The sequence below is a fragment of the Rhinoraja longicauda genome, chromosome 11, assembly GCF_053455715.1.
Source record: "Rhinoraja longicauda isolate Sanriku21f chromosome 11, sRhiLon1.1, whole genome shotgun sequence".
In the NCBI taxonomy this organism is placed as follows: Eukaryota; Metazoa; Chordata; class Chondrichthyes; order Rajiformes; family Arhynchobatidae; genus Rhinoraja; species Rhinoraja longicauda.
Window position 1 is genome coordinate 48,653,058 of NC_135963.1, and position 14,562 is coordinate 48,667,619.

Here is a 14,562-nt window from a genome sequence, read left to right on the forward strand (position 1 = left end):
ATTGATCTGACACCATGACACAAGGTTCTCAACCTCTTTCCTATAATTTGTCTTACTGTTGTTGAAGATGTGGCCAATATCAGTGGTATCATCGGTGAATTTAAAGATGGTTGGTGTTGTATTTGGTTACACTCTCGTGTGTGTAAAAAGAACAGAGCAAGGGACTGAACACATCCCATAAGGGAAACCAGTGTTGAGAGTCAGGGGAAAAAATATTGGGACCAATTCTAGCAACTGAGATCTGTTCTGAAGTCCAGAAGCCAGTTGCAGATGGAGGCCCCAAGGATCATGTCCAGACATTTTTGGGATGAGCTTATTCGGTATTATGGTGTTGAAGGCAGCACTGTGGTCAAAGAATAGCATCCTGACATAGATGTTCTTCTTGTCAAGGTAATCCAGAGATGAATATAGTGCAAGACAGATGGCGTCCTCTGTAGACTTATTTTTATTGCAGGTTGTCTGGAAAGCAGGTGCAGATATGGGTTATTACCAATCTCTCACAGCACTTCATGATGATCAATGTTAGAGCTGCTGGGTAATAGTCATTGAGGCAGATCACTTTATTTTTCTTGGCGACTGGAATAATGGTAGTTTCCTGAAGCAAATGGGGACAGAAGGCTGTTGAGGTGCAAGATTAAAGCTGTCAGGCAAGACTGGCCAATTGATAGGTGCACAATTTCAGAACCCATTCAAGATCTCCATCCAGGCTGGCTGCTTTCTGAGAGTTTGTCCTCATGAAAATAGATTTGACCGTGCCATCAAAGTATATGGGACGGAGCCAACGGATGAATGGATGGGAGGACGTGCCTGAGTAGAGCCTCTTTTGCCCATTTAGTTTCAGTTTAGTTTATTGTCACATATACCGAGGTACAGTGAAAAGCTTTTGTTGCATGCTAACCAGTAGCGGAAAGACAATACATGATTACAATAGAGCCATTTACAGTGTATAGATACATGATAAAGGGAATTACATGAATAAGGTTTAGTACAAGGTAAAGTCCGATCGTCCAAGGGTCTCCAATGAGGTATTTAATAGCTCAGTACAGCTCTCTCGGTGTTGGTAGGATGATTCCATTGCCTGATAACAGTTGGGACGAAACTGTCCCTGAATCTGGAGGCGTTCAAAATGGGCATAAAAACCATAACCCCAGGTAATGTTCTTGAGGTGTTTATTGTTTCCAAAAGAAGCAGGGAGTGGAAATTGACTTTTTCATGTCTGACATGTTGTTTCAGCTTCTAAAACATTGATTAACCAGGCCATCACTGAAGGAGCTCCACACGACATGCCAATTTTAGCTGTTTCATCAATGATAAGTCTGAGGTTTGCTGATCTTTGGATAATATTTAATTCCATTCACAAAGTGCAACACTTTGGCCCACAAAGTCTGTGCCAAACATGATGCCAAGATCAACCTATCTCATTTGTCTGCACATGATCCACACCTCTCCATTTATTGCATATCCATGTGCCTATCTAAAAACCTCTTAAATGCTACTATCGTTTCTGCCTCCACCAGCACCCTTGACTGTATGGAAGTGCAAGATGTGATGGGTGCTGTTCCATTGCCAAGATGGGAGTTGGGTTGTGCAGGTGCCTTCAAGAAACTGGCATTGTAGGAAAGTAGCTGTTCCTGAATCTTTCAGGTTACTGTACCTCCTGTCTGACAAAAGCAGTGAGACCCAGGCATGGCCGAGATGGTGTGGATCTCTAATGATGGATGCTGCCTTCTTGAGACAGATAGATACTTTCTGTAGATACTTTTGATGAAGGACAGGGTTGTGCCTGTGATGATTTGGATTAATCTGGGCAATCAGTAGCTGGATTGGATTTGTTTTGCTCTTTAGGAACAGGACATACCTGAGTAATTTTCCATATTGTTAGGGTGGTGCAGGTGTTGTAACTGTACTGGAACAGCTTGGCTAGAGGTCCTGGAATCAGCTCTACGTTACTGCAGCTGGGTTGTTGCCTGATTCCCTACTCTTCACTGCATTAATTGTTCCCAGCCGTTTCTTGATATTATCTAGCTGAAGACTGTCTTCTGTGATGTTGGGGACTTGGTGAGAAAGTCAAGATAGATCATTTTCATTAGTTCATAAGTACGAGGAGCACAATAAGACCATTCGGCCCATTAAGTCTACTCTGCCATTCAAGCATGGCTGATCTATCCTTTTTCTCTCAACCCCATTTTCCTGCCTTGGCCCCATAACCCCGGACACCCTTACTAATCAAGAATCTGTCAATCTCCGCCTTAAAAATACCCGTTGACTTGACCTCCAAGCCGTCTGTGGCAATGACTTATCATTGCTGTCATGGTTGCTGTGTGTTTGTGCCTTGTCGGTTCACAGGTTGGCACCTCATTTTTATACGTGCCTGGTGCTGCTCCAAACATGCCCTTGTATATTCCTCCTGGAACCAGTAGAACATGGTAGGCTCTGAGGGTACATTTGTACTGCTCCATGCTCAGCCACAGGATCTCATAGATTCCCAATTTTTGAGCTGCTAGATCTATTCTGAGTCCATTCGATTTCGCGCCATTGCTGCACCAATTGGAACAGAAGGTGTCCTCAGCATGAAAGGGAGATTTTATCTCCACAAGGCCAATGTGATGCTCACTCCTACCTGTGCCTCGGTGCAATGGTTGTGTCCTGATCAGCCGCCATCAGCTGAGGGAAGATGGCAGCTGGTGACCGGGAGAAGGTTGCAAAATAACACTTGATACCCAAACCAGTTTTATTTCTCCAAGGACAAAGCTGTGCTTGATAGCAAATATACAACAGTCTTATGCCAGATAAGTTTATCTATAATTAAAGTTTTGGGCAAGAATCAATCCTTTGCACCAAAAGGTTTGTTTTCTGGTTTGAGACACGAAACTGGCAAATGCAATGTTGCTATCCTAGTTACCTACCGAAAAGGGCGCAGCCCCAAATCAGTGGTGAAAGGATGTCGTGATGAAAAACCCAGGAATTCATGCGTAGGAAGGAACCGCAGATGCTGGTTTACACCGAAGATAGACACAAAATTCTGGAGTAACCAGCGTGACCTTTCCCGAAACATCACCCATTCCTTCTCTCCAGAGAAGCTGCCCGTCTCGCTGAGTTACTTCCAGCGTTTTGTGTCTATCCCAGGAATTCATGTTGTCTATTCCGAGCACACTTGTCTATTCCGAGCCTCCTGAGGGGCGTCCTTGCACGTACCCAGGGTGGAAATTGATCGACCGTAGAAATTCTGAGTTCAACACAACTATTATCCTTTAACTAGGTTGTGCAATCTTACACATAATACCGCTTAGCTGTCGTTAGTTATTCGCGACGGTCATTATTGTGTAAGAGCCAACCTCTACTCGATCTGGTTGGGGGAACGGGGCGGGGTGAAGGCGGTGACTTCTTTCAGGAAGTTAATTATAATACAGAATGATCCGAGCAATTCTGCTGCATGTTCACTCGTTGACAGTCCAGGACTGGCGTGGCTCCGCCGAAGGTTCAGATTCAGACCCCGCTTATGAGGCCGGTCTCCTTCTCCTGATAGAATGGGCGGAACTGTTTCCAGCTTGGATGAGAACAAATGCAAATATGTCAGAGGTGAGGAGCGTGTAATTACGCTGTCTTGCTCGAGTGCAGCGGGGAATCAACTCGCAAGTTTCAGTCCCGCTAAACTGTTAGTTGTTAATCTTTGATAAGTGGAAATCGAGTGAGCGGCGTTATGTTGTGTGTATGTGAAAGGGACGACGGCATCGAATGAAGTGCCCGCGGTGGCAATGTTTGCAATGTTTGCCTGCCTGGCGTGTTGGAGAACAGACTCAAAATGCTGGAGTAACTCAGCGGGACAGGCAGCATCTGTGTTTAGAAGGAACGGGTGGCGTTTCGGGTCGAGACGCTCCGTGTAGTCTGCGTGTCCCCCAATACACATTTTGTGATCACTTTATTTTTGAGACCCAGGAAGTAGATATCAACAATTTTACTCTAGAACTGTGAAAGATTGAAAGGATTGAGCGTGGGGAGGGAGAAGGGGCTCCAGCGGAAAATTTGATTCACTTCTGGTGTCTGCGAAACTTTAGAGAAGCTTTAAAACTGGAGAGAAACTTTAAAACCCAAATATTTTTCCGATCCAAGGACTAGTCCTTTCGCATCTGAAAGGAGGGGGCTTTGCTTTATATACAAAGGGGTTATTTATTAACGTATCCCGGCGTTTTTATAATTATTAACGTCCTGGATGTTCCGTTTTCGAATGGTTGGCTGTCAGATAGCGGCTCCAACCTCTGCCGTGCGGAGAGCAGACGGGTTGTTGTGCCACGTTTGCTCGGCGTGTGTGTTGCTGAGGACATGTGGGGAATAGAAAGGAACAGCAGTGTTTCAGCTCTCTGGACGACTGGATAAAGGACCAACCACGGGGCTGTCCCTCGAGGTACAACTCTAACCGCTGGGCTGAATTAGTCAATGGCCTAATTGACTCACAGTTTTGCGTCAGTTAAGGTGCGTGTCCTCTACATATGGATGGATCTTAATGCTTCTATTGCAAGAGCAATGGGTGCAAACTCAAAGCTCCTCGATGTGCGTAGGAAAGGAACTGCAGATGCTGGTTTACATCGAAGATAGGCACAAAATGCTGGAGTAACTCAGCGGGACAGGCAGCATCTCCGGAGAGAAGGGATGGGTGATGTTTCGGGTCGAGACCCTTTATCAGATTTTTCTCTCCCGAACCAGAGTTATTTTAACAGATTATTTTCCAAAGATGTTCTTTGGTATCTCAAGTAATTCTCCAAACATCAAGTGCCAGCAGAATGGAGACACAAGAGGCTCCTCCAGCAGTTATTTTTTGTCATAAGTCTCCGTCCTAATGAAATTGTCACTACACCCATTTCCAGCGAACAGTTTCTAACTAAGTTTGTCTGAAGAAGGGTCTCGACCCGAAACGTCAGCCATCCATTCCTTCTCTCCAGAGATGCCGCCTGTCCCGCTGAGTTACTCCAGCATTTTGTGTCTTGTCTTCGGTTTAAACCAGCATCTGCAGCTCCTTACACACTCCAAAAGTTTTTGTTAGGTTTGCGTTGCTTGCTGAAACGGGCAGCGCGTGTCTTAGTGGAGCGCCGATGTCCTCCAAGGTTGGTTTGTGTTCTTGGCAAGTGTGAGGGCGAGCACAAGTGTGGAGACGTGGCGGCGGCGGCTGTGCCAACGCCTTCAGCCTGACCCTGTGAATCTGTGGAATTCTCTGCCTCAGAAGGCAGTGGAGGCCAATTCTCTGAATGCATTCAAGAGAGAGCTAGATAGAGCTCTTAAGGATAGCGGAGTCAGGGGGTATAGGGAGAAGGCAGGAACGGGGTACTGATTGAGAATGATCAACCATGATCACATTGAATGGTGGTGCTGGCTCGAAGGGCCGAATGGCCTCCTCCTGCACCTTTTGTCTATTGACCCCCCCCCCCCCCCCCCCCCCCGCACCAAATCCACTGCACTTCACAAACATCTGGCGCGCAAAAGGAAGAGACAAACACTGCTCGGGACATTTGGGGGAAATGCCTGTGGGGTTTGGGTGTGCAGAGCCCACACACACACACACATGGACGCTGTGAAACCTGGGAATCCCCATGGAATCGCAGTCAGTCATCATCACACAGCAAAGGCACCATCATCGGCGACGAAAGCGAAGTCATTCAACTTTAAACCAAAACCTGGTCTTCCCTCTGGCCGCTTCCCCGGCTCCCCGGCCACAGCTGCGGGCTGCCAATCTCCCCCCCTGGGCTCGCCTTTGGGGGAGTGCTGCTCGCCAATGTAATATCGCTGTCAACCATCTGACACGTCAACTAAACAGGGAAAAACCCGCACCGCAGTAAAAACAAACCCCCAACAGATGGAATAAATAATACAGTCGGAGCAGTACAAATATGGTAGACACTAAATAAATGCTGGAGGAACTCAGTGGCATCTGTGGAGGGAAGGGATGGGTGATGTTTCGGGTCAGATCTGAAGAAGGGTCTCGACCCGAAACTTCACCCAGTTCTAAGTTTGTCTGAAGAAGGGTCTCGACCCGAAACTTCAACCATTCATTCCTTCTCTCCAGAGATGCCGCCTGTCCCGCTGAGTTACTCCAGCATTTTGTGTCTATCTTCGGTGTAAACCAGCATCTGCAGTTCCTTTCTAATCAGCCTTCAGTAGGAGGTTGATTGTCGGCGCTGACTAGAAGGGCCTGTTTCCCTGCTGGATTCTCTCACTGAAGGTCACCAATCCTATACGCGGAGATCTCAGTAAAATCTATGTACACGATTCCACTACAACCGGGGTTCGCTGTAAACTTGGGCTTCTCCATGCTGAGTGAGTTAATGTCCTTTCCTTGATCGGCCCCAAAATAAGAGGCAAAGAGGCGAAGAGTAAGTAGTTCATGTTGATAGGCTGAACATTGTAGAATTGAGCGGTGCGAGGCTTCCCTGTCATTCACTGTGAGTTAGCTGAACTCAGGAGGGGCTGTGAGCCAATTGTCCCAGTTCGTCTCTTTACCTTTCCAACACACTGGAAGTTAGTGAGCTGAGGAACCCCGTCATACTGTAAAACACAAAGTGCTGGAGGAACTCGGCGGGCGAGGCACATTTGGGCAGTCGGCGTATAGTCTGAAGAACTGCCCATTCCCTCTCCAGATGCTGTCTAATCCGGTTAAGATTCCAGCACCTGCAGTTCTTTGTGTCTCCTTCATATAGTAAGGCGGATATTGGTTGGGACACGAAATCCTCTCAATTTCTTTATTGCCTCCAGCAATTGTAATATTATCGTGGTAAAACATCAAAGACATCGAACATTTTTATTCCGTTGTAGCGGGAAAAGACATCCTCTCGCTTTTTGGGTACCGTGTTACCCGGGGGTGCGGTCATGTGGCAAGGAGTCACCTTTGAGAAGCAGGGCGTGAAGCAGACCGCTGTCCACTGTCCACCGAGTATCCCCTCTGCCACCTCACACCACCCTCACACACCCAAACTAATGGTCTCCCTACCTGACGTGCAACCGAGCAGAAGGACGCACTGAACGACCAGAGTCCCTTATCACCGCCCGCTTTGATCTGTCGTTTTCACACCTTACCCTTCCATATCTCTAGACTCCCTCGCCCCTGACTCTCAGTCTGAAGAAGGGTCTCGACCCGAAACGTCACCCATTCCTTTTCTCCAGAGATGCTGCCTGTCCCACTGAGTCGCTCCAGCTTTTTGTGTCTATCTTCTAAGAAACGTTTGTTGGTTTCAGCGCAATAATTGTTGCAGGCAGTGCGGACATTCAGAGGACAAGAAGACCGGGCAAACTCCACATAGACAGGACCCACGGCCACTGGAGCTGTGAGACGAGACAGCAGCTCTACTCCCTGTTCCATTACTCCACCCCTATCGTTTGTCTTCAATATCATTCTCCAAACACAGAACTGTCAGCAGAATTTTTCTCCTGTAGTCTGGAAATGGGTAGGATATGTGACCTCTCAGTGAATAAGAAAATCAGCCCAAGGACTTTACTTACTTATTATGACACGGGAAAGGACATTTGGCCCATCACCTCTGGTGCAATCCCACAAATTCCTTTGCCTTTCTTATTTCCTCAATTTCCCAGCATTTCATGTGGCCCTTGGTTCTTTTGCCACATGCTCTCACTAGTAGGTAATTTACAATAACCAATTAGACTGCCCAACACATATTTAGGATGTGGGGGGAAATTGGAGCACCTGGAGGAAATGCACATGGTTGTGAGAAGGAACAAACACCACACTATAGTCAAGATTAAACCCAGAACCCTGGAGCTGTACACAGCAGCACTAACGTGTGCGTGGCCCTTTCCTGCACATTAGAAAGAGCTGAAGAAGGAACGATGAATTTTGCTTCTCTGCTCTAAAATTCTACGCTGAAACTCTGTAGAATGATCAAGAATAATAAATAGTGACAAAATGAGGAGACACCATATCATAATCATAATAGACCGTCCATGGTCAACAGGACAGATTGGATAACAAAATTTGGGCTCCTCTCATCTGCCCAGTGTAGTTTCACATCAGTCAGTGATTTATCAACTTAAAAAATTAGATTCAAAAATATAAAATGATATCTATATACTAAAACTCTCGTTTGTTTGTTTGTTTGTTTGTTCCTGAACTACAGCCAAATCGGTACATGATAGTGCGACAATTTTAGGCCCACCTTACTCACTGTCATCCCTTTGGTGCTAATGGAAGAAGTTTCATAGAAATCGTTGTTATATATTTTAAGTTATTCACATTAAAACATTTTAATTCTATCTCCTAGTGAGGGAGGGGGAGGATAAGGGGGGGTTGCAGGGGGTGGAGTGGGGAAGTGGGGAAGGAGGGAAGGGGAGGGGGACGGAGGGGGAGTGGAGGGGAGGATGGGAGAGGAAGGGGGGAGAGGGGGGAGAGGGGAGGGGGGGAGGAGAGGGTGCTGCACCAATGCAGGAGAGGTTTGGGCCCAATGGGTCCACTTGGTCTATACTCACTAAAACTCAATTCAAATATTTTTTGCTATTTATGCTATATACACAGACAAAATATTAGGAAGCAAAATTGTGCAATGCACTGTGCTTTCATGGTTTCAAAAGTACGTTTTTCATAACCCATTGCAATGACATAAGCATCTAAATTTAAAAAAAACATGATACAATCATTGTAGCAGATGTGATTAGTTGCAATATAAGTAGTTTCCATTCCTCAAAAAATACAGCCAAAGATTGTAAGAGTAGCATTAATTAGAGTGAAACATACTAATCTCCAAAACAGATATGGTTGCCAGGGTAGACCAACAGAGCTGTTACTTTCAGTGCGTGTCAGTGTGTTCTCTTCTGTTACATTTTCATTTGCCCCACATGAGAAAATAAATTTGTAACCGAAGATAACAGGCACAGCTTTCTGGCAATGATTTTCCATAGCTCATGCTGGTGTATTGGTTATATGAACTCTGTTTAGATTAATGGTTTTCTAAATGTAAAAGCAAATCCAACATTTTAACTGATGATAGGGAGTAAATTGTTGCACCAAGCTTCTGAGTAATACCCGCAGAGTTAAAAACTATTTCAATAACACTGAGTTCAATATGGAGCCAAACTTTTCGATAAGTTTGATTCTGACACCTTGGCAGCTTGTTCTGCTTTCCAAAGTTTAGTTCAGTTTATTGTCATGTGTACTGAGGTACTTTGAGGTGAGTGAGGCTTAGCCAATGAACAATCCAGTTCACTGTAAAGGTTTATTAAGCTGGTAAACTTTGAGACGTTAGCAGAAGTGCATCACATTGCCAAGTGCTTCCTTACTCATCTAGATTTCTGGAGAAATTCCTGTACTAATGACTTCTTCTTGCTGATGTTCGCCAAATTTGCTGCCTGCATCAGAGAATTTTGCTGGTCATAGGCAGAGTTCATCGGGAACATTGGAGGTAAACAGAGGGCCATCTGCAAGCTGGTGGCGGATCACGGACAATGGGTTGTGCAACATGACCTTTGCTGTGAAACTATCAGATATTAAACAACTCACAATCCACCCTTATTTTAATGGCTCACATCTCACTGCACTTCAGCCACCAGTTCTTGAGATAAGTGTCAGGTAACAATATTGTGTCGGTCAAGTATTGGTGATGTGACCTCCTCCTCCACTGCGGGTTAGCACTGAATCCAGGGCCGGAGTTCTGCCATGCTGAGCTGAGTGACCGGATACACTTTGTACCTGGTTCCTGAGCTGTATGTTAGCATTGACTATGATTTCTAATGTAACCCCATTTAATCGAGTTAATTGCAGATCAGAACAGTGTGGTTTGGGCTTCACTGTAGCGCAAGGGTAGAGTTGCTGCCACACAGCACCAGAGACCAGAGTTTGATGCTGACTACGGGTGCTGTCTGTATAGAGTTTGTACTTTCTCCCTGTGACTGTATGGGTTATCTCTGGGTGTTCCGCCCCCCCCCCCCATTCCAAATATGTGCAAGTTGTGGGTTAATTGACTTCCGTAAATTGGCCCGAGTGTGTCAGATGTGAAAGTGGGATAGCATTGAACTAGTGTGATCATCGGTTACCATGGTTGTATCATGTTATTTTCTTAGATGCTTATGTCATTGTAATGGATTGTAAAAAATGTTTTTTTGAAACCATTAAAGCACAATGCATTGCACAATTTTGTTCCTAATATTTTGTCCATGTCTATAGCATAAATAGCGAAATATTTGAATTGCATTTTAGTGAGTGCACATATATAATTTTTTAGTTGATAAATCACTGCCAGGTTTGGACTTGGTGGGCTGAACGGCCTGTTTGCACGTTGCATCTCTAAACTAAAACGTCTAAATATAAGTGATTTCATCATTTTAAAATGTAACCATCTTTTGAAATATATATATTTAAATAAATGGTACTTTATTACTTAAATAACGATTTAATTCTGATTCAGACATTTTAAAACAGCTGAAAAGACCTTTGTTGTGAGGTGTAACATAGCCAGAAACACGATACACTAACCAAAAAGATCCACAGTTTCATAGCCAGCCTTCTCTGCCTTTGACTTCTATGTCATACTCTCTTAACAATATAAGTACAATGAACAATAAAAGCAATTTCAGGGCCATTTAAAAAAAAAAATCCCTTTAGATGACCTTTCTATACTTTTATTTATTTTTCTCCAACTTGACAACATATCTCATAAGAGTCAGGAAGTCATGGCACAGCTTTATCGGACTTTGGTTAGACCGTATTTGGAGTACCCCTCTCTGGGCCGAGTTTAACCATTACATGATCTTCCTCCTTTTGCCTTACTCACTTTGGTCCCGGGCTATCCCCTCATTGTTCCCTCATCTGTTTCTCTCTACTGGGATGGACTCCTGGATGTTCTTTATATTCTCTGACATATTGGTCACTCTCCTTACGTGGGCACGACTTGTATCCACATTCCATTCCCATTCTTTCTCTGTAAAGTCTCCATCTGCTTCATCTGTGTAATCAATTCCCTTTGTCTCCTTTGATGTCCTGTTTCCGCACCTTACCCTTCCATATCTCCATGCCTCCCTCTCCCCTGCCTCTCAGTCTGAAGAAGTATCTCAACCCAAAATGTCACCTATTCCTTCTGTCCCATCGAGTTACTCCAGCACTTTGTGTCTCTTCCCTGTTCTGTGGTCTGAATCATTTTGTGGGCACACCTTCATCACAACTGTCTCCTGGATGAGACCAACTGCTGCTACAGGTTTTGAACCTATTTTTTGTTTTGGTGGTGCCCTGCAGAGAGGGTAGCATACCTCGTACATGCTCAGCCATCATAATCATGTATGACCCCAGAGGTGCATCTGCTGTCGGTATAAATATTTACTGTCTCTCCTATTCCTAACTCGAGAGCCTTCCTCAAGGCGATTCATTCTGCCATGTCATAGAACTTGGTCAGCATTCCCCATTTCTGATGAAGGGTCACCCATTCCTTCTATCCCATGATGCCTCCTGTCCCGCTGAGTTACTCCAGCATTTTGTGTCCATCTTCGATTTAAACCAACATCTGCAGTTCCTTCCTACAATTCCCCTTTGCAACTGTTTCCTCGACTTCTTAACTAACAGACCACAATCAGTGGTGATAATAGGTGACAAATCATCCTCTGTGATAATTCTCAACAACGGTGCCCCACAAGGATGCACGCTCGACCCCCTACTATACTCTTTATACACTCATGACTGTGCAGCCAAATATCAATCCAACTCAGTTTACAAGTTTGCAGACGACACTGCAGCAGTGGGCCGGATGTCAAGTAATGTCGAGATGCAGCACAGAATGGAGATTGAAAACCTTGTAACCTGGTACCATGACAACAACCTTTCCCTCAACGTCAGCAAGGCAGAGGAGATTGTGACTGACTTCAGGAAGCGAAGCAGCACACATAAACATTGGTGGCACTGAGGGAGAGATGGTCGAAAGCTTCAGGTTCCTTGGAATAAATATCACCCGCAATTTGTGCTGGACCAGCCACATCAAAAATTATGGGCAAGAAAGCCCCACAATGCCTCTACTTCCTTACACGGCTGAGGAAATTCGGCATGTCTCCAGTAACGTCACTAACTTCTACAGATGCGCCGCAGAAAGTATTTTATTAGAATGCATCACAGCTTGGGGTTTGGGGATAGCTCCATCCAAGGCAGCAAGACATTGTGGAGAGTTTTGGATGTAGCCCAGACCATCACGCAAACCAACCTCCTTTCCATTGACTCCTTTCACACTTTATGTTGTCTTGGCTTGGCCACCAGCATAATCAAGGACCAGTCTCACCCCGGTCACTACCACATCTCACAAAGGCAGGATTCATCACCACATCAAATTATAGCATTTCAGTTAAACTAAAAAAGTAAACACAGATAATGTAATTACATAAAAGCAATAGAATATCTGAAGAAACAAGGAACTGCAGATGCAATATCTGCATAATAAATCTGATTTTGTTCTAAACAATTGCAAAGTAATAAACATCCTAAGTTATTGAATTTGCCCACTAAATAAGTTTTACGTTTAGTCTCTGATATGTTGTATTCTGATAGGAAAATTGAAGAAGGAAACTGAAGGTTCTCTGAATAGCTTCCAGATTTATTTTCATTTAAAAAAAAAGTTCCAGGGCATCGTTTTTCTATGAAGCTGAAACAGATTCACTGCAGCCGTCCTGCAGATAAAATGTTTAAGGCAAGATGAATAATGCTCTTCGCACTGCATGGTGGTTTCATTTGCATCCAACTGCTAAACGAAAGCTAGAAATGAAGCAAAGAGATTGGATCAGAGAAAATCTGTTTGTGCCCCTTGTTATGTGTGAAAGCTTCGTGCACATCATCTTTCAGCAAGTTTTCTCGCGATTGTACACAGCAGGTGATGTGGTCCTGACCATTAGATAGTTCCTGCTGCCTTTCATCCCAGCACTGATGCCAATTTCCCATTTTGTACAGTGATGGCATCTTCATCATTGTCGACGCAAGAAAACAAATGTGTTTTTTACACACTGTGAAACATGGAGTATGGCACATTGAAAATAGTAAAACCTGCATGATTTAAAATGTCCCACTTGGGAACATTTTCTACATTGAAAATCATCATCCTTTGTAATTTTGATTTCTTGTTGCTAACAACCAGAACTTCTGTGAGCCAAGAACTCACAAATGCCATGGTCTGTGATCCTGATACTGCCTCTGAACACAGATACTCAGGGCCATCTGGCCCTTGGGAAACCCATGCAGCATTATCAGATACTCAGGGCAACCTAGCCCACGGGAACCCCATGCAGCATTATGCCTGTGTTCGACTCTCCCACCACTGTTTTATTCACAAGTCACAATTCCCCTCCACTTTACCTTCTCTTTGGACACGGCCCATTTAGACTTTACTGTTAGACTTTAAACTTGAGAGATACAGCAAGGTAATACCCCCTTCCGCCCACCATGTCCGACTAACCTACACACACCAACGACAATTCTACGGAATCACAAAATGCTGGAGTAACTCAGCAGGTCAGGCAGCAACTAGGAGAGAGGGAATGGGTGACGTTTCGGGTCGAGACCCTTCTTCAGACTGATGTCAGGGAGGCGGGACAAAGAAAGGATATAGGTGGAGACAGGAAGACAGTGGGAGAACTGGGAAGGGGGAGTGGGGGGAGGGGGGGGAAGAGAGGGACAGAGGAACTATCTAAAGTTGGAGAAGTCAATGTTCATACCGCTGGGCTGCAAACTGCCCAAGCGAAATATGAGGTGCTGTTCCTCCAATTTCTGGTGGGCCTCAGTATGGCACTGAAGGAGGCCCATGACAGAAAGGTCCGACTGGGAGTGGGAGGGGGAGTTGAATTGCTCAGCCACCAGGATATCGGGTTGGTTAAGGCGGACTGAGCGAAGGTGTTGAGCGAAACGATCGCCGAGCCTGCATTTGGTCTCGCCGATGTAGAGAAGTTGACATCTAGAGCAGCGGATACAATAGATGAGGTTGGAGGAGGTGCAGGTGAACCTCTGTCTCACCAGGAAAGACTGTTTGGGTCCTTGGATGGAGTTGAGGGGGGAGGTAAAGGGACAGGTGTTGCATCTCCTGCGGTTGCAGGGGAAAGTGCCCGGGGAGGGGGTGGTTTGGGTAGGAAGGGACGGGTGGACCAGGGAGTTATGGAGGGAATGGTCTCTGCGGAATGCAGAGAGGGGAGGGGATGGGAAGATGTGGTCAGTAGTGGGGTCCCATTGGAGGTGATGGAAATGTTGGAGGATGATTTGTTGGATATGCTGGCTGATGGGGTGGAAGGTGAGGACAAGGGGGATTCTGTCCTTGTTACGAATGGGGGGAGGGGGAGCAAGAGCAGAGCTTCGGGATATAGAGGAGGACCTAGTGAGAGCCTCGTCTATAATGGAAGAGGGGAAGCCCCGTGTCCTGAAGAATGAGGACATCTCTGATGCCCTAGTGTGAAACACCTCACCCCGGGCGCAGATGCGGCGTAGACGGAGGAATTGGGAGTAGGGGATAGACCTTTTGCAGGAGTCAGGGTGGGAAGAGGTGTAGTCCAGATAGCTGTGGGGGTCAGTGGGTTTGTAGTAGATGTCAGTCACTAGTCTGTCTCCTGTGATGGAGA

General features: G+C 45.5%; 1 protein-coding gene across 2 annotated transcripts in view; it reads left to right on the plus strand.

Moving 5' to 3' along the window:
• Positions 1 to 3,446: 3,446 nt before the first annotated feature.
• LOC144597878 (protein Niban 1-like) overlaps positions 3,447 to 14,562 on the plus strand; it is a 95,731-nt gene continuing 84,615 nt past the window's right edge. For both annotated transcript variants that reach the window (XM_078407609.1, XM_078407610.1), the window contains exon 1: positions 3,447 to 3,579. In XM_078407609.1, coding sequence (XP_078263735.1) covers positions 3,528 to 3,579 — 52 coding nt within the window. In that variant the 5' untranslated portion in view covers positions 3,447 to 3,527. The remainder of the gene's footprint in view (positions 3,580 to 14,562) is intronic.